We start from the raw sequence: 21,506 nt of genomic DNA, 5'->3' as shown, positions 1-21,506 counted from the left end.
CCATTCACTTTACCAATCTTCACCCCTCAGTCTCATGAATAGCAATTCTACAAACCAGGCACCTGTATTTACTCACCCCTCATGTGCATAAATATATAGAATACTAACACTTATGGGCATTAAATGTACATTTAGTCACGAGAAGTGCCAGCAGGATGCCTATGTGCTTTCCTGTAATTTACATACACACCTGCAAAGGGGGGGGGGGGGGGGGCATTTACAAGGGCAGGGTACCACTTTCACACACAACTTACAGAAGACTAAGTTACACGTGTATCTGAGGCACTTACAGCAGGTCTATGGCTGTGCACAAATGTTAGGCCTGCCGATACTAGGTTATGCTACAATGGCATCTGGAATCGGTAGCATGGAATGTTGTTACTATTTGGGTTTCTGCAAGGTACTTATGACCTGGATTGGCCACTGTTGGAAGCAGGATACTGGGCTAGAGGGACCATTGATCTGACCCAGTATTGCTATTCTTATGTTCTTAATTCAAATATCATATGCTGTCATTGTTTATTTTGTAAACCACTTTATATATCACTTAACAAAGCCAAGCTTATAAAGTCAAGATATCAAGTCAACTTCCCTTTCTCTAACCATCTCATCCTCCTCAGTGGCATTCCTAAACCACCAAGTATGCGATTTTCAAAATGTAAAGAAAGCCTCCTTTCAATGAAGCGCTCCCAGCAAGGCATTCTATAATTTTGGGCTAGAACCAGCTGGTGGACCGGATACTAAGAGTAGCCGTAGTCAGAACAAAAAGAACAGACCACAACAATACAGACTGTATTTTACAACATTGCTAACTCTGGATCATCATTATCGTTCTCAACTCAAGTATTTAGACTCCTGATGTAGGCCCTTTGGCCGAAACACAACGTTGTGTCGAGTCAATATACTGATTAATAAAGTTTGGTTCATCTTCACTCTGGAACTCCTGGTTTATTACCCACTGCTTTGCTGTATTGTGACTATCTGTGGGATTTCATTGTGGATTCTCTACTGGGCTAGAACCACAAAACATGGTTGCATATTTCCCTACAGATCTAGTGAACCATGGCCCTGGAATACTCAGTTACAAGACTCTGCATTTTCAATCTTGGCCTGGTACATTCAAATCCAGGGCTTCCCTTATGCTCTGGCTGACATGCATTATTTTAAAAATCAGAGACCATATCTTGGACTTGTTCGCTGTTGTACAGGGAGGCAATGCAGACACTCCAAAATTGAAGAAATTTTAGCAGATCTATTAACACCAGAGAATAACACCACCACAGCATTTTGTACCATTTGAATGGGATATAGTTGTCAACTGAAGGGGGGGGGGGGGGGGATAAGCAGCCAAGTTGAACACGGATTTCTGCCACAGCTAAACAGCCTTGCACTCCATATTTTAGTAAAGTAAAGCGAAGTGAAGAAAACACTTACTTTGCCATGAGTTTTGCTATGCGATGGCAGTCATTCTTGTCATAAAACCAGATACTGTAAATAGACACTGGAAAAGAAAAATGGAAATCAAATTTATAACTCCTCAAAATCAGGTAGAATAATTTACTTGAATTATTTACTGGCAGTAACATTCTGAACACCTGAATTTCCATTCTGCCTCAAGGGTGATATTTCCAAGAAATAGTATGCAGAGACAGAAGTGGAATTTGGATTTTTTTTTTTTTTTTAAATAAGTAGTTCAAATTGAGTAGATATTTTTCCTGTTTTTGACTTCAACACCTTAAGTAAGAAGTTATATGTGAATTATGCTAATTAGTAAAGCATCTGCAAAACCATATAGAGGTACAAGTGTTCTGCACACTTACTGGGTGTGATTGGCATGCAGCTTAAACCAGAGTATAGAGCATCACTATGAGAAGACTTGGAACTCTTGAACAAAGATCTTTAACCCTTTAGTGTCCAATGTTCCCGTAATAAGCCATATAGGAACAGATTGATGGGAACATTGGACACTAAAGGGTTTAGTGCAGTAATCAAGCAATGAAGTGCTGGACAAGAGTTTTTGCCTTGCAAACTGGGAGTGTCTGTTCTCCACCAGCTCTCTCTCCATGCAAGAGAGAAGCTGGAAGCAATTCAACAGCTGAGTAATGATGCCGTTTATACTTTTACACTGAAAAAATCTTGGTAGTGTCACAGTAGCTTGAAGGGGGTCATATAGCAAAATACAGAATAGACAGTTTCAGTTCAGAGAGGAGATATGCTGTAGACCAACTCTTATAGACCCAATGGAGAAAGAAGGGGGGGGGGGCAACTTGCCCAGCAAGCTTAGAGAAAAGGCAAGCCAACAGAAAGAATCCCATAAGACACATGGAGCTGGATATGTGCTCTGAAAGAGTCAATAACAGGGAACTACAGGATTACAGGGCAGTGGCGTAGCTAGGGGGGGGGGGGCACCCCTAAACAGATTTTTACAAAAAATGGCACCTATGCACCACATGTAAAGCAGTATCTTTCTCTGTCCCCTCCTGTGCGAGTCGCGAATCTTCTGTCTCTGCCGCTCTCTCACATCTGCATGGTCATTTTGACTGCCCTGAAGCGTTTTTCTTCTCCCTCCGGCACTGCCGGCGACTGACACAGTCAGCCAGCCCTTTGCCAGCATCGGCACGTCCCACCTACTCTAATGCAACTTCCTATATTCGGCAGAGGTGGGACGCGCCTCAGGAGAGGCCCTGATGCTGGCTGACTGTGTCAATCGCTGGCGGTGCCAGAGGGAGAAGATTACTTCAGGGCAGTCAAAATGACCATGCAGACGGGAGAGAGAGAGCTGAAGAGAGGGAGAAAGATGTAAGACGCACGGGGGGGGGGGGGGGGGGGGGGGGGGGGAGAAAGCTGCCCAATTTGGTTTAATAGACCGGAGTGGAAGTAAACCATCTAGTCCACTGTATGCAAGGAAGCCAGACAGTTTGATTAATTTGTTTCCACTCCCCCGCGCAGCCATCATTGCCGTTCACGCGAAACAAAGCAAGCAAACAAACAAACATATGAGCTGCTACATCCACGTCGTTCTTTATCTGTAACAAGTCTAAAGCTGTTTCAGTTGGATAGGCAGTGCCTTAAAAGCGGGAGGAGAAAAGTAGTAACAATTGAATATCACTAAAACAGCTTCAAAAATTATTGTAGCTGGTAGAAACCGCAATTATAAACTCTGTAGTTTGATTTTTTTTCACTGTTCTTCTATACAATTCAGATGTCCAGATTTCAGTGAGGATATCCTGTTTTCTGATGGGTTCATCTTAACTGTTGTTGTAATCTGCCTTGGGAAGCCTGGTGTTATAAAGATGATAGAATATATTGAAATTAAATGGAAGTGGTATTAAACTCTCCTTTCATTGGAGCACATGAAATCACATTTCTTCATCTGTTTTGTAGTTTACCTTTTAGGTACACAAATGGATTATTCTGTTTTGAACATGTTTCAGGGGCAAGTGTTTTATGTCAAAATAAAATTAAATATTTTGTTTCATGCAGATCTCTTTTGCTTAAACAAAAATGGGCTATAAGCCCCTGCAGTTCATTGGTTTTCTTCTTGTGATGACTTATCCTGTGCCAAAACTAAAAACTCTTACCTCTATTTGGTCGATAATAGGAATACTATCCACCCTAAAAAGTTGTTTTGTGGCTGTACATGAGGACCTGTGGTATCGAATAAATAAGTGTATGTTTGTGTCCCTAGTCATGCATCCTATATTTATATAATCCTTTCAAGAAATCCAGTTAATCGTTTAACATTAGTGGAACAAAGCCACAGAGGCATGGTATGGTCGCATTTTTAATATGGTAATACTAGGGCCCAGCTAAGAACCAGGTTATTTCAAACTTGCATTCCTTGCACTGTTTATAGAGTCTGGCTTCCTTGGGCAGAGAGAAGGGGGGTCTCTATTTCAATTTTTGTTGTTGTTGGTGGTTGTGTTTTCTTTTTTTTTGTGGCTCCCTATTCTGTATTAGATTGGTAGCATGGAATATTGTCATAATTTGGGTTTCTGCCAGGTGCTTGTGACCTGGGTTGGCCACTGTTGGAAACAGGATACTGGGCTAGATGGACAATTGGTTTATATTATATAGATGAGGGTCTGTCCATGTTCTGCATGCGTGACTGAGGTGAAGGATTCTGCATGTAGCATCTGTGTAAGAATGTGTAACAGTGCAGTTTGTTCCAGTTTCCCAATAGTAGGTTAATTGATGCTCCAGAGCCCAGTGTAATATATTTAGCGCTGTCTTTTCATAAGTGGGTTAGGGCTGTTATGGTGTGGTAAGTTTTGTGTTCTAGGGCAGTGTTTCCTAACTTGGTCCTGGAGTACCCCCTTCCAGTCAGGTTTTCAGGATATCCACAATAGATACGCATGACATTGATTTGTATGTACTGCCTCCATTACATGCAAATCTTTCATGCAGATTCATTGTGAATAGTCTGAAAACCTGAATGAAGGGGGTACTCCAGGACCACCTAGGGAAACACTTCTCTAGGTCCCACTGTAATATTTATAGCACCGTCTTTTCATAGATGGGTTAGGGCTGATATGGTGTGGTAAGTTTTCAGTATAAGTTTTGGGTGTCTTTTTGCAGGGGTTTGTGTTATTTCACAAAAGTGTCTATCCCTATTTGAAAGTAGGCTCTGAGGCAAGGGCCCTTGTCACCCAAAACAAAAATGCTCCAGACTAGTGTTCTTCACATCCTGTAGAGTCACCACACAAACAAAAGCCCATCTGATTTAAACAAGGTGTCTAGCAGTGGAAGGAATGTGTGTGCTATTCCTGAGGTGATGGGACATTTTTAATGTGAATTATGTCATTTTTTATGTGAATAAACAAATTAATTGGTATCCTCATTCATTCTCCTCACTTTCTGGTTTTATATTCCTGAGGTGATGGTCATGATTTGAATATTTTTACTTTGTAGTTAAGAAGACAGGTTGCCTTCTCTGGCCAGTCCAGAGATCTCTTCTGCATCCTACCTCCTGATGAAACTTACTGTTTCCTTGTAGGCAGGACACAACAGAGACAGCCTGAATTAATCAGTGCCCACTACAGCCCCTGAGCAACAACACAGACACTGCTGTGTAGCTGACACCAGCTGGCACCTATTTTATAAAAGTCTGCTCCCCATGAGATCAAAACCTGGCTACAACTCTGTTACAGGGATTTGTATCATCTTGCTCCTGGGGGGGGGGGGGGGGGGGGGCACAGAACAACAAGGAAAAGCAATAGTTTGTGGAAAGACAAAAGCCACAAGGAAAAAACAAAACAAAAGAACCCCCCCCCCACACACACACATATGTTCACCATCCAAGGAAACAGTACAGTAGCAAAAAGAAGCCAAGTCAAGCCAACCCCCCCCCCCCCCCAAAAAAAAACAAAAACATCTTTTTGAGAGAGATTAAAGAATGAACACTCAAGCCTGGCCCAGAAAGCAATGGAATAAAGATACTGAAACAAAAGGAAATGAAGGAACGATTCTGTTTATAGTGAAATTTGGTCTTCCCGATATAATTTCCTCTGATTCCTGCTAGACCAGTCCAGACCATGGGTTAATGGTATATCCTCCTATCAGCAGATAAAGGCAAAGAAAATGAGCCCTTCCAGTGAGATCACCAAAAGAGTGGTGCAGCTTGGAACTTTGCATTATAGGAGACCACATAGCCTATTTGATTTGCTTTATGACGCCTCCTATCTGGCTTTTTCTTGTTAAGTGATTTTGGGCTTTTTGGTAACCTATTTTTTGTTTCTCACCACTTTTTAGACCATTATCTTTGCAAAGTTTGTTCAGGTTTGTCTACACCCTTTGCTGTCTCAGTTTCTTATTGAGGAGTGACAGTTGTTCCCTTTGATATTTTTGTGGTCACCCCTAAATATGCCAAAGTAATATTACATGAAAATTCTTGAAGTCTCTGCAGATTCAATATCATCAAGACAACATGATTCAGTACAGGAGAGGGATTTTGGCATTGGGGAACAAAGTTTGGATGTCTCGGCTCTTTTAGCTTGAAGTTTGACTTTTGCACTCAAGTATGATCAGCTTTGGATACTTAAATTATTCTTTATATATAGGAATGAAGTTTTTTTTTTTTTTGGGGGGGGGTTCAAGTGTTTGTTTTTCCCAGTTATTTCTAGAGCTTCACAGGAAAGGCATAAATCCCTTTCTTGAACCAAGGAAGATAGTTATTTCCAGTGAGGTCTCTTGTGCTCTGCTTTTCTTATTTGTTATCAAAGTGTTTAAAAAAACATAAACAAAAGAAATCCAACATTGCCACATACTAGTGAAAAATTTCCTGGATAATGAATTTCCTGTGGTAATTTTGCCTGGGAAAAGCAATAACAAGGATCTCCTCTTATTGCTAGATCTTTGGTATTACTGTTTATTACTTGTATATTTCCAATGCCCTTATTTAGTTGGACTGCTTCCCTTTCGTTTTGAGGTCTTCTTAGTCTCTTAAGACTGTGTTTTTCTTCTCCTAATTATTGCTTTATATATTTCTTCTTTACCGAGACTGTATTGCTTTATAAAGTGTTTATTATGTTGGAAGTATAATTTGATGAAAATTGCATTAAAAAACAAATGAGAATGTTTTAATTATTAAACAAAAATGTCACATGAGGGAAAAATCATAAAAAAAAAAAAAAAGTAGTTACCCAACATGGTCATGTTTCCACTAGCTGCCTGAATCAGATGTGTCCTAAACTGGAACAACTAAGCCTTCAGGCAACACCAGCTTTTAAGATTCGTAAAGTATCATACTTGGGTATGTTTGATCTGTACACCGAATGCCTCGTTGCTCCTTTGTCTTGTTTAGTTTTGTAGATGATTCCACTCTCCTTGTCTGTCAATGCCCCAAGATTAAACTGTTGTGTTCAACTAGGTAACCATAGTGAATAAGGTCATACTGTCCTGAGAACACTGCAAAACACTATTTCAATACCTAGAAATTTAGTAACTCAGGTAACCTATAAAAAAAGAAGATATGAAAACCAGTGAAGTCACCCAGTTCCATAAGCTATTCTGGGAAGCAAACCAGATGATATGCCCAACTACAAATGGTTTTCCATGAAAAGGCTGGAACAGTGCTTCTTAACTCTTTCCTGGAGGCACACCTAACCGGTTCTGTTTTTAGAATTACCACAACGAAGATGCACAGGACAAATTTGCATATACAGAAGACCCACTGTATGCAAGTATACTGAAAACCCAACTGGCTGGTGCGTCACAGACTGAATATCGAACCCCTGCTTTAACTGCAATAGGGAAGGCAGAAAAGACTCAAGGGGCAAATATCATGCAAATACAAACAAGAGGATTTGAAGCACATTTTCAAAAGTGTTGGAGGGAAGAGGGGGGCGCAAGGTATAGTAACCTATTTAATAAGTGAGAGAAAAAAAAAGTCAGGGGGCAAATCCAAAACATTGGAAAGTGAAATGCACTTTGAAATGAGAAATAAAACATTTCTTCTAATAATGCATAATGGAGAAGCAGATCAGGAATTAACCCCCTTAAAACCTTATGAACAAAGAGCTGCTTGAAATGGCCCAGGTATTGCGGAAAAATGGACAGTGAACCAGCAAAGGAGTACACGACATATGGAAACCTTCTCAGTTCAAGGTTTAGGCCTGGAGATAGATGTCTGTTCGTTCACTGTGTATTTCTAAGCTTGTTCCACTCACAAACTGAAAATTGCTCCAAAGCATTTTACAGGGTCACCAGACACAAATTTTGGGTAGGCCTAGGGGTAGAATGGATGGGTACAAAATGCCCTCTCTGCCCCCCTCCCCCAAACTCACAATATAAATATCTGAGCAGGAAGGGATGCCCAAGCCCTCCCAGCTGAAGACCTCCCTCATTCCTCTAAAGGCTCTGGTGACCCAGAACTCTATGCTGCTGAGTTTTGAAGTCAGCTCAGCAGCAGTGTTCCTGAGCTCAAACTGACTAGTGAGCTCACTTCCTGCGATTCCAATCCGGGGTGAGCTAGAGAGAGTCTTGGTGTAATTTTGGTTCTTCTCTTCCAATGAAACCTTTTTTTTTTTTTTTATCTGATTCTGACATTCTATTTTAGACTAAGTGTAGGAACCTGAAAACTATTTTCTCAATCTGACTTTAGACCAGTTTTATAACCTTTAGATTACACTTGATTAATGTAATTCTTCACTTTTCAAGCTATACAGAACTCAACTGTATGATTGTTATCTAATACATCCAGATTTGAACATGTTATGCCAGTTCTTTATTCCCTTCATTGGCCTCCAGTTGTTTGGAGAGTTAAAGATACTTTGATTTAAATCAGCAAGATTTTTTTTCTGGGCAAGCATCATATTTGGTCTTCAATTCCATATGTACCAAATAGAAAAACTAGAACTCCATTCATCTAAGCCATATCGTCTGATGGAAACGTGTAAAAGATCCTTTACATTATGTTCTTTAGAATGGAACAAGCTGGGAGAGGATCTCAGACTGGCTGAGAAATAGTATTTAGAAAATGCTTGAATAAAACTTACCTTCATACAAGCTTTTAAGGGGGTCTTTTACAAAGGTGTGTTAGCATTATTAGCACATGCTAAACGCTAGAGACGCCCACAGGAATATATGGGCATCTCTAGCGTTTAGCACAAGCTTATTTTTAGCGTGCTAAAAACGCTACAGCAACGGATGATTCATGCTGTGATAAATGTTTTGTAACCTCTTTTGTTATATATATAATCTTGTACCTTGCATGGAACAACAGATAGGTATTTTTTAAATAAACTACTCCTCCTCACACTAGGCACAATCAATCTTATTGCTAAACCTGTAATACCATAAAGGTTTGAAACTAATTTATATCTAGGAAAGCTCTTAAATACTTACTCTCACATATTTCAATTTCAACCAGCATTTATTTAAATGTTTTTCAAAACAGGATTTAAATTAGCAAAACCATCCCAACTTTGATCGTATAGGTGAAATTAGTTAAACCTGTTAATTTCTTTTCCTTTAGGCCTGCTGCACAATCCTGATTTTTTTCCCAGCAACATCACTGGTATAAGGGCTGGTATTCTATGGGAAACCTCCAGTATGCCTCAGCCAAAGCAGTGGAAGGTCCCATAAACCACACCCATGCCACATCAACCACTGCAGTTATTAGCTCCATAACCAGAAACTTGGTTCAACCAAGTGAAGTTGCTCCTGCTGGCTCCAAACTCAAAATGGTTGCTGCGACCTCCAGCAGCAATTTTGCTAAGAGTGCAACTAGACATCATGCCAGCCATTTTATCTGACAAAAAATGGCATGGGCAAAAGTGATGGGATTGCTCCTGCCCTGACCTGCTACTAGACTAGGTAGTACGACAGGCTCGAGGATTCCTATATGGGTGGGAGGAACCTCTTTCAGTATGGGGGTGGGGGATGACAGGCAATGGAACATCACAAGGGAGGGAAGGAAGGGGAGGAGCGCCAGATTCTGTAACTTTTTGTTTTTCACATAAAAAAAGGATGCGGTTTGGACTGTTGCGTTACAAATTGTTTGCTCTAATGGAATTCATTAAAATCTCACTTTAAAGTCACCAGAAATAGTCACCTTTTCTCAGGTATGGTCATGAATGTTCTCACTTTATATGCAAGTACAGTGCAATCTGCTCAAGTGCAAGGGTCTGGGACCAAAGAAATACATGCAGTTAACCGGCGTGTGCACTTAACCATTGTGACCCAAAGAAGTTTGACATCTGATAAACATATGTACACAGTATAGTCTCCGTTAACCGACGTTACACAGTCTCCGTTAACCGACGTTAGGCTTACTTGAAGTAATCAGTCATAGTCCTTTGTACACTCTTGTGTCTGAGAGTTCCATAGACTACGTCTGCCATATGGTAAAAACTGTTATAGCACTGACATCCAGTGGCCTCCAGATAGGCCTGCACGGTGTTGAGACTCTCCAGCGCTCGCTGCTCATTTCATCATCTGTTTCATCATCAGCCGTTGCCTGCGCGTAGGCGCATATCTCGACATCAGTAGTCGTCAGCCGTTTGTAGATCGTAGTCAACAGCTACGTAGTGATGAAACTCCTCTTCAGTAAGACCAGCTGGGATGTCAATAGCTGTTCATCTGACACGTTTGCAACAGCTGCATCTGTTTCATCCCTCTCCACATCCTTAACAAAGCTTGCCTGCTTGTAGCAGTTCACAATGGTTGACTGTGTAACAAGATTCCAGGCTTCTTTCTGCATATGTAGGGAATCCAACAGTGACAGATTACGAGCCAGTTCAACAGCACGTTTATCCTTGCCAGTCTGGTCATCCATAACGCTCATCAGACGACGTAGCACAAGAGCCCGATAATGTTGTTTGAAATTGGCTATTATGCCCTGATCCATAGGTTGGATCAGAGAGGTAGTGTTTGATGGCAGGAAGACACCTTGACATTAGACAGCCTGACATCATCACTGTGTGCAGCACAATTATCACAAAGCAACAAAATCTGACGCTTTTGTGCCCGCATTCTAGTGTAACTTCTTTAGCCACTGCTTCCAAATTTCCCCAGTCATCCATGAATTTGCATTAGTCTCGTATGACACAGGAAGTCGCTTAACATTCTTGAAGCAACGGGGCTGTTTGCTCTTTCCAATGACGAGTGGTTCCAACTTCTCACTCCCATCCATATTGCAGCAAAGGAGGATCGTCGGTCCTTCAATGTTTTACTTCCAGTAGTTTCGGCTTGTTTGAATGCAAGTGTTCCATAAGGAATCGCTCGCCAGTAGAGACCGTTTTCGTCAGCATTGAAAATGTCACTAGGTGCAAACTCGTTCAAGATGGTAGGAAGAACTGAAACAACCCAATTTTCAGCACCAAAGTCGTCAGCATCTTCTTTTTCACCATGCTGTTTCTTGAATTTTATGTTGTTCCTCTCCTTCCATCTTTCCAACCATCCAACAACGGCTTTGAATTCAGTTAGTCCAAGACTTTCAGGTAGCTAATTAACTTTCTCCTTAAGCAGTGGACCACTGACAGGAAACTGTCTGCTCCTGACTTGAGAAAACTACCAAAGAAGAGCATCTTCTACATCCTCAGCTTTTCCCGCCCGTTTTTGGTTCCTGTATGGATTTGTATTGTTTGGCCAGTCTTCCAGAAGTTGATCTTTCTGCTTCAAGATCATAGGCGTAGATTGGGGGAGGGGGGGCAATGCCCCCCAAAAAAGTCGCACCGGCGAACTGGCGGGGCTTAATTGTGTCTTCCCCGCTGGCGCTGCCTCGGTCCCTGACTCCCTGCAGCATTTTTGTCTTCACCCTGTTTAACAGGAAGTGCATCAGAGAGAGCCGGAGGAGTGGACGCGGCAAAGGGGAGCAGGAACGAGGCTGCCTGTGAGAGAATGAATGGCAGCGCTGACGGCGACGGGTACAGGACGGGTGAAGACAAAAATGCTGCAGGGAGTCAGGGACCGAGGCAGCACCGGCGGGGAAGACCGAGGCAGCATGCTGGCTGGTGGCAGGGAGACAGGGAGAGACAGTCACAGGAGCACTGTTGGGGTGATGGGGTAATGCTAGGTAGAGGTGAGCGAGAGAGGTGGGGAATGTTGGTGAGGGGAGATGCATGGGGGAGAGAGAGGGAGAAATAATGCTGGATGTGGAGGAGGAGGGAGGGACAGCAAGAGAAAAGGGGAAATGTTGGCACATGGAAGTGGGAGGGAGGGAGACAGAGAGAGATGCTGTATGGGGATGGGAGGGATGCTAAAAGGGGAAGGAAGAGAACGAAAGAGATAGATGTTGGGCCCAGGGTGCAAGGAAGGGAGATACTGAGAGTGATGTGGGCAGTGGGAGAGAAGAAGGAGGGAAGAGAGGTTGTACATGGGGATGGATGAGAGGGAGGGATAGATATACATTAGAGGGGAAAGAGAAAAAGAGGGAGATTGTGGATCCAGGGACAGAAGGGAGTGAGGGAGAAATGCTGGACAATTGGAGGGAGGGGGGAGAGAGAGGAAGAAATGCTGGACCACAGGGAGGGGGGGGGGGGCTGGAAGATACTGGGGTGTGGATGTGTGTGTGGAAGGGACAGGGAGATATTAGGCTACAAGGGGAGAAAGGGAGCAGGCGTGCTGGGCTAGAAGGTTGGAGGGAGGAAGATGCTGCAAATGGTGGAACTATTTGGGAGAGGCCAAAGGGGAGGTGGGAAGGAAACAAATGAGAGGATGATAGTGATGGGGGGGGGGGGCAGAAATGTGGTAATGGAGAGTTGATTAAAGATGAAAGGAAATGGAAGGTTGGAGGAAGGACTGAGAAGAGGAATGGGGCAGCTAGTGGGTGAGAGAAGGAAATAGAATTTGATAGCTGAAAACTAAAAAGGAGAAGGATGAGGACGAGGGTGAAATTTAAGTGAACAGAGAGGCAGCAAAGAAAAAAAAACAGAGGAAACAGCTAAAAAAGAAATAATGTGTCAAAGGTAGGTGTAGTGAAGGAATGGAATAAGACAGGAGAGAAGAGAAAATACAAATGGACAGCAAGCAGTTGAAGGAGAATTAGCAGAAAGACAGGAAAAGAGTAAACTGGAACCAGCATGATGGAACAGTAAAATGTCCAGACAACAAAGGCACAAAAAAGTATTTTATTTTGAATCTATTAAATGGAATATCAAATGGAAAGAAGACACTGCGTAAAACAGAAGACACTGGGACCAAAGCGAATAGAAAAACTAAATGATCAGACAACAAAGGTAGAAAAAAGTATTTTATTCAGAATTTATTAATTGGAATGTGTCAGCTTTTTGAAATGTGTATCTGTGAAATTTTGCATGTAAGTTTCAATTTTTCTGGTATTGCTGCATGCTGAGTCTGACTTCTTTAGTTAACTTTCCAGTTCAGTATTTTGCCTTCATATTTTTTGCTTTCTAGTTCCTTGTGTCATGTGTTTTTCACGAGGTAGTGTATTGGTGTTTTAGAGCCTGGTGTAATTACAGTTCTGCCTTTTCACGCATAAGGTTGCAGTTCGTCCTGTCCTTGGAATTAGTGCTGTTATGGTTTAGTAAGGTTATGAGTGTGTTTTTGCACAAGTTTGTGTATAGTGTATTGCAGTGGAGAGATTGTGTGTTGGCTTTACTGAGGTGGCACCAAAACATCAGAAAGGGTGTAGAGCCTAAATCATGACACACTACCTCTTGAAGGATCTACATATAGAGCTTATGCATTTCTAAGGTCAACACTGGCATGGTATGGGAAAGGGGGTGGGGAAATACTACTGGAGTGGAAGAGGGAGTGCTGGGTAAGGAGGAAAGAAGGAAGGAAAGGAGAAAGAGCTGGCTTGATATCTCATACATATTCATTATGGTTATTCCCCAAAAAAGCCAGCTCTTTTTCCCTTCCTTCCTTCATATTAGCATATCATTTGCATATGTATATATGCAAATGAATATGCTAATATGCTCCGCCCCATCCTTTGCCCCCCCAAATGAAACAGTCAAACTACGCCTATGTTCAAGATATGTAAAATTTACTGGGATTGACACCATATTCTTTAGCAATAGATGCTTGACTTTGTTTTCTAATTTTTTTAAGAACTTCTATTCATTCAGCCAGTGTTGAAGTCTTACAGTTGTGCAACGACGACGACTCCAGTGTACACTCTAACAACATTCTTTCGCTTATTCTGCCTGTGGCAGTTAACCAACGAGATTTCAAATTTACTGCCCCTCTGTCACGTGCCAATCGGCTTCCATATTCCATGCGTGCGCTTATGCAGAGTCTTTCCTGCAGAGGAGCGGTCTTAAACCATGCATATAAGCGAATCTTGCACTTATCAGTGGTGTGTTAAACCGAAGTCTGTCCCCATAGAAATTGATGGCGCCAAAACAGGACTGAAGTACAGCATGCAGTTAAACAAAGCATGCGCTTATCCGACGTGCACTGTATATACAGTAATGATTAATAAGCTGAACTAGTGCATTTGCAAAAACATTTGCTCAAGAAAAAGCAAGCCACCCTGCCCAGGCCGGCTGTTTAGCAGCAGTATTTTTTTTTTTTTTTTTTTTAATTACTACACAAAGGGGCTCATTTTCAAATCACTTAAACTCACAAAGTTCCGCAGTTTACTATCAGGCTCATTTTCAAAAGAGAAAAATGTCTAAAAAGTGACTTAAGTCTGCATTTGGACATTTTTCTCACAAAAACGTCCAAATCGGTATTTTCAAAACCTATTTTTAAGACGTTTTTCTATGAAGTCTGTCAGAAGTACGTCCAAATCTCAAGGGGGCGTTTCAGGGGCGTGTTCAGGGCGGGACTTGGGCGTTCCTAAGATTTTGACGTTTTTCAGCCATAATGGAACAAAACAAAACCGTCCAGGACTAAAACGTACACGTTTTGAGCTAGACCTGTTTTTATTACGAATAAAGCACAAAACGGTACCCTAAATGACCAGATGACCACTGCAGGGAATCAGGAATGATTTCCCCTTATTCCCCCAGTGGTCACTAACCCCCTCCCACCCCCAAAAATGTGATGAAAAACATTACTTGCCAGCCTCTATGCCACCCTCAGATGTTATACTCAGGTCCATCAGAATAGCATGCAGGTACCTGGAGTAGTCTAGTAGTGGGTGCAGTGCACTGCAGACAGGTAGACCCAGCCTCCTACCTCTCCCTACCTGTTACAATTGTGGAGGAAACTGTGAGCCCTCCAAAACTCACCAGAAACCCACTGTACCCACATAAAGGTGCCCTCTTCACTCGTAAGGGCTATGGTAGTGGTGTACAGTTGGGGGTAGTGGGTTTTGGGGGGCTCAGAAGACAAGTTAAGGGAGCAATGGTCTGATGCGTACCTGGGAGCATTTTATGAAAATTCACTGCAGTGCCCCCTAGGGTACCCTACTGCTGTGCTGGGATGTCGGGGGTACCAGTCTACTAAAAATGCTGGCTCCTCCTACATCCCAATGGCTTGATTTTGTACATTTTGCACTTTTTTTTCCCTAAAACGGACAAAAAAAACCCCCACCCAAATCGCAAAATGTCCAAAATACAAAACGTCCATAGTACTTTTGAAAAAAAAAAAACAAACCAAGAGATGTTTTTTCTTTTTCGAAAATCACCTTCTTTCCTGTTCAAAATTTGGACGAATTTGTGTAAAATGTCCAAATTCAGATTTAGACATCATATCAAAAATGCCCCTCTATGTAACTTTAAGTCTAAGTGCTTTGAAAATATGCCTCAAAGAGTCCTAGGTTTGATTCCCAGCTGAAGTCCTTCACTCTGATAAGTTGAGACAGCAGCAGGGTTTACTTCCCCTAGGGAAGTTGAGAGTGTCACTATGTAGTGGCCCATGATTCTGGTAGGAGCTGTGGGGCATAGCCCCATCAGTTAATATGCCTCTGTAGGAACAGAGTCTGTCATTCAAAGACACAGCTAAGGAGAATCTTGCAACTAACTGAAGGTTACTGAAATATCTGCTCTCTTATCTTTTTTCTTCCTATTCCTGTAGTATAAAACATACACCTACATTAACAAGAACATCACTTCTCTGGTTTACAATAAACTACAGGATTGTGCTCAATTCTCTTAGGGCTTAAGTGCAGCCTCTGAGCCATGAGCTGAAGGTGAGAATGAGGAAGGCGGATGAACATACGGTCACACAACGCCACTAGGGACATCCTGCATTAGCAAAGACCACTGCATTAAGATTAAACCACCCACTTTAAAAAGAATCTTCACTTTATCCAATAGCACAACTGTCAAATCACTAGCTTTTTCTATAGCATTCTTGCTGAGGAAGGAGAGATAGAGAACTGGATGATAACTTAATGGCTGGAATGATAAGAGTCCTCTCAGATTTGTCAGACATAGGCTTGCAGAGCATCAGAAACACTGCCCAAAATCAGTTATGCCTGGCAACATATCTCATGTTTTGCTCTGTGGAAGTAGAAAGGCGTCCTACAGAGCCCCCATTAAAATTCGTCACTGTCATGCTGAGAGAAGGCAGACTCAGGTTTATGAACAAGAGAAGGTTGCCTACAGTTTTAGGAAGCAATTAGCCTATGAATGTGAGCACGTAATAAATACACTCACTCCAGTTTCCAGTTTTGCTGCAGTGATTTATAACAATATGGGCACTTTAAATCTTATTGATGTGGGGCTGAAATTCAAATGTTGGCGAAGAGTAGGCCAACATTTGAATTTGAGCCACACATCAATAAGATTTAAATTAAAAAAATTTTTTAATTACCTTAATTAAAAAAAGGTAATTTGCACATCCCTAAAGCAGTCATGTGGCATAATGTCAATTCTTTAAAAAATAAAAATCCTATCAACCTTCATACATTTTTTTCTCCGTTTAAGTAAATAAAGTACCACGGGTTCCTGCATTTTAATGGACTGTCCCTTTTATTTTTATTAATATATTTAAGCAGTTCTCTCCATTCCTATGAAATCCTCAATGTGGCTACCTTCACAGCAGGATCACAATTTATATCACATGTAAATTGCCATGATGATTGATTCATATTAGCTATGTCAATAAGGACATCTTTGTGATAAATGTTCCAATCATGGTTATACAAAAAATGACTCCAGTAAAAAAATATCTAATTTTCTAATATACAGGCAGTATTGTTTTACATAAGTTACACTTTTAAAGGTACTGTATAGCTTTCTTTTAAAGTGAATGCTGAAAACAGTTACACAAACCTGTAGTTTAAGGTGAATACAGGGTGAACAGCTGGGCCGGATGAATGGTTTTAATTCAGCTTCCGTTTCCACTGGCATGAACTCTAGGTCAGATCAAGCAGGAGTGACTAGGAGTAGCTCTATTTGTCTCTTACAGCTACTTAGAAAAATTTAAATTAGGCTTGCTTTTCTGAAGTAGGCTCTGAAAACTAAGGTTATTTATAGCTAGCTATTCTGCATGCTTTTTTTTAATTTGTAATTTTTCAATTCGTATTTTATATTATCTTTTCACTATTTTTTTTTTATTCTTTAATATTTTTTAGAACTGCATTTTGATTAAATTTTATAATTGATGTTAATCGTGCAATTAAAAGGTATGTTATTTATTTTTGTTCCCACTGCAGCTCTGGGCAAGTCACTTAACCCTCCATTGCCCAGAGTCAAGTGACTTGCCCAGAGCTGCAGTGGGAACAAAAATATCACTTTAAATGGTCAATAAAGCATTCAAGGAGCAGGGGCTCTACTCAAACAATCCAAAAAAGCATGCCCAATGCTCAAATTAATTGCACCACATGCATAACTTTACAGACCTCAGTGGCAACTCTTTTCACATAGATACACAGTCACATGGATACCTAGCAGATCTTTTTTGAGATAATTTACATGTATTTGCATATCTATAAATGTAAAATTATCTCAAAAAGGATCTGCTGGGTATCCATGTGAAAAGGGTCACCACTAAGGTCTGTAAAGTTATATATGTGGTGAAATTATTTTGAGCATTAGGCATGCTTTTTTGTGGGATAAAAATGAATGTATCTTTAATCACACAATTAAAATTTTAATTTAGACCAGTTCCTTATATCTAGATTAGCGCCTATGTTTACTAAGCGGCGCCATGGGTACGTTAGCATTTTAAATGCAAGTAAATGGTTTATGCGCGTTAAACGCCAACGGACCCATAGAAATGTATAGGCGCGTTAGCGTTTAACGCGCCCTAAAATTTACAGGCGAGTTAAAAATGCTAACGCACCTTAGTAAACATACCCCTAAATGTACAAAGAACTTGCCTTTAGTTTAGCCACCCATTTATTTATTCCAACTGAGTTTATCACACATGGTGTCCCCATCCATATATCTGCATTTGACCCATCAGCTATATGGTAAGCAGTACTGTAGAAAGCATTAGTACTATAGTAATGTTATTCGAATGCTCTAATTGTGTGCTTATTAAATGTTTCATTAGTATTATGCTTACATCGTATTCTCTGTTATTTGCATTTTAGTGCTGTTAAATGTATATATTTTTTATATCCTGTTTCATGGTAGTCCTATTATTCAATTTGCTGTATTTATGTTTATACATGTACATTTTACTATTGTTATGCTGTTACCAAAATTGCAAGTTTGAGGTTAAATTGTACCTATGGTACACTGCCTTGTGTGAATCTCTTCATAAAAGCAGTTAATAAAGCCAAACCAATAAAATAAATAATAAAATCAACCGTCCTAATTTAAATAAATTAAAAGGGAACATTCACTAAATGGATGTGGAAGAGCCTAGTGGTTAGGGTGGTGGACTTTGGTCCTGGGGAACTGAGGAACTGAGTTCAATTCCCACTTCAGGCACAGGCAGCTCCTTGTGACTCTGGGCAAGTCACTTAACCCTCCATTGCCCCATGTAAGCCGCATTGAGCCTGCCATGAGTGGGAAAAACACGGGGTACAAATGTAACAAAACAAAAAAAAAAGTTTCTAACTGGTGCATTGGGTAATGGGATTCTTCTGTAAGAGGATTTGGAATGGACTGTATCAGTGGCATTACTGTATTTTATAGTTGAATATTACACATATTATATTAAACAGCAATTCAATAAAATAATTACGATGTAAACTGCCTTGAATATTCTTTGGGAACAAGGTATAAATGAAACATAGTGCCCTGCTTACTAAGGCGCGTTAGCGTTTTTAACTCGCCTACAACTAGTAATTGTCATTATCGCTAACCATGTAGGTGCCTATAGGGATATTGTAGACGCTTACACGGTTAATGCGCATTAAAGATGCTAATGCGTCTATAATGCGGCTTAGTAAACAGGGCCCATAGTTAATACAAAGAGTTCCACATATTCTGTTTCTACAAACCCAAACAGGTCCAACTCACGGGCTCTGTTACTACCACCAACACAGTTCCCCTCTCTCATATCTGGATTTGATTATTCACTCAACCTCATCAACATGATAACTAGGACATGACAGATTTTAACTCTGGTTTAACAATTTAATTTGGTTGCCTTTTATGCAATTTTTTAAAAATGAAAATCATTGCCTACCAGGATTGAATCTACCCCTACGGTCATTCTCTATAGTCATTTTCCATCCCTCTAAGCCATGAATATGTTACATGTTGAAATATTCCAAGTCAAGTCACTAGGATTTATGAAATTACGATGAAAACAAAAATAGTTTTGGGCAACGACAAAAGTCATCCAGATGCCTAAGCCCCCTTACAATGCCACTGAAGTTTCATGACAAGTCAAAACATCGACAGTGCAAACCAGACTACATTGTCTGCATCTACAGTACAACGGCACACTTACCAGCATAAGCCCTGCTATTGCTGTGGGGCTTCAATGACAGCTTTATTATATTTTCCTGCTTCTCTAAATGGATCAAGCTGTTTTCTATTTTAAACTAAGGAAACCTCAGGAGAAATATAACCACGCAGTTAGGATGTTTGTGTTTAGGCAGCAGGGCATCTTCCCATCTGCCGCTGCTGAAGCTGTGCAGGATGCTAATATCTGCTTTAAACCACTTTGACTAGCTAAGGAACATTCAAACACTGAAGAGCCTCACCACTAGAAACAAGCCAGAAAGGCATTAACCAGATGAAGGGCTAATGCACTACTCAGATCCCCCAAACTGGGAAAGCAGCAACTCGTAGGATGACATTCATCTCCTCAGATTTCAAGGGCACCACCACTTAAATACCAGAATCACCACACTAAAGCTACAAGGGCAAAGAATAAAAATATCCCACCACTCGGTATGACTCAGCAGGGCGAGAAACGTGCTAATTCTTAATTAAGGAGAAAAGCTAAAATTGGTGCAATTAAACTACAAATTGTGGCAATTAAACTATAATTCTACACACTTTATTCTAGAAGTAGATTACTTCATTACATTTTAGTTAACCATATCACGGCTGTACTCCAGCTCCCAGTGAGCCAAAAATCAAACCTGGCCCACTCAACGAGGACGTAGTAAGACTTGAAGACACAGGCAGCTCTTCGACAGCTTCCCCACATCACAGCAGTGGCCCTGAAATAGGTCCCTTCAAGTATCATTTCACATGACCCACATTTTGTCATACATTTTGCTGCTCTCCTAAGAAAGATATTTTGCCTTCACTTCCTCAGAGCAGGGCAGAGCAGAAGGTTCCCTTGTTATCTCAGTCCAGGAGGCTGGTCTAAAGTTGCTGCTACAAATCTCTTCTGCCTCACAGATCGCACAGAACTGTCATACTAATACACACATCAGTGACTGGGCTGATAATGGGAGACAGGCTGGCTCTCTGTGTTCACAGACCACCAGCATATGCTGTCCTAAGGGAAACACCTCGATTTGTTTTCTGATGAAGAATGCTCATTTCAAAGCAAAATATATATTATATATGGTATAAATATATATATACTATAAGTCTAGCAAGTGTGATTACTGGCTCAGATTCAACGATCTTCTTTTGTACTGGTTTTCTTACTCTTGGATCATAAAAGTTTTTTTTTCCCCCAGAATCAGTAAAAAAAAAAAAAAAAAAAAGACTTCAATCTGCATCTCTTACTAGAACTATGGAAATTAATTTCACAGACTTTTCTAACGAGCCCATCTCCATTACAAAGCCTCTGCATCACAACATGGATCTTAAATACCACGGGAAAATTATAAACGAAATGGAACTTGAGACCTACTTCTTACAGGCTTTCAGAGGTAAGTGTAAGATGTCATATGCTTGCATGAGCCTATTCAGGAGATTCCTGGAGACAAATTCTGAGACTTCTTTTCTCTACAGAATCAGTTACAACTGTAAAACTGGTCAGGGTAACAGTTGTTTACTGTACTGTCAAACCTTATTCAGCCTACTCCAGCTTTAGACAGAAACATAGAAAAATGAAAGCAAATAAAGACCATATGGCCTATCCAGTCAGCCCATCCATACCATCTCTATCCCTTCCTCTCTCTCTACTGGAGGCGGTTCCACACTTTCCCAACCTTTCTGTAAATAAGTATTTCTTTAGATTACTCCCGAGTCTATCCCCTTTCACTTTCATTCTATGCCCCCTCATTCCAGAGCGTCCTTTCAATTGAAAGAGACCTGAATCCTGTGAATTTATGTCATGGAGGTATTTAAGCATCTCTATCATATCTCCCCTCTCCCACCTTTCTTCCAAAGTATACATACTGAGATCTTTAAGTTTGCCCCATACACCTTAGAATTTATTTTTATTTAGTTTATCAATTTTATATCCCATATTACTTGTATAATCTAAGTTGGTTACAATAAAAACCATTCATAAAAGTAAAATAATACACAAGACAACCACCACAAAAGAATTAGTTTATTGATTTTCAGCACTTGATATTCCGCAAGTGATCCCTGGTGTGACTATGTGGTTTACAATTCCTATTATAGATACTTTGCACTGTCCCTAACGAGGGCTAAGTGACTTAACCAGGGTCACACGGAGCTGCAGAGGGAATTGAACCCGGTTCCCAGGATCTCAACCCACTGCTGACCGTCAGGCAGCAGCGGGAATTGAACCCGGTTTCCAAGGTCCACAACCTGGTTACTGAATCTACCACAATAATTCTGATACTGCACAAAATAACACCTCCTAAA

General features: G+C 40.8%; 1 protein-coding gene across 3 annotated transcripts in view; it reads right to left on the bottom strand.

Moving 5' to 3' along the window:
* The window catches only part of DCP1A (decapping mRNA 1A), a 76,013-nt gene that overhangs the window by 36,095 nt on the left and 18,412 nt on the right, over positions 1-21,506 (bottom strand). For all 3 annotated transcript variants that reach the window (XM_030206462.1, XM_030206461.1, XM_030206463.1), the window contains exon 4: positions 1,435-1,501. In XM_030206462.1, coding sequence (XP_030062322.1) covers positions 1,435-1,501 — 67 coding nt within the window. The remainder of the gene's footprint in view (positions 1-1,434; positions 1,502-21,506) is intronic.

Source organism: Microcaecilia unicolor, chromosome 6 (genome assembly GCF_901765095.1).
Source record: "Microcaecilia unicolor chromosome 6, aMicUni1.1, whole genome shotgun sequence".
NCBI lineage: Eukaryota > Metazoa > Chordata > Amphibia > Gymnophiona > Siphonopidae > Microcaecilia > Microcaecilia unicolor.
Note: the sequence above shows the minus strand (reverse complement) of the source record. Positions and strands in the feature narration are given on the sequence as shown.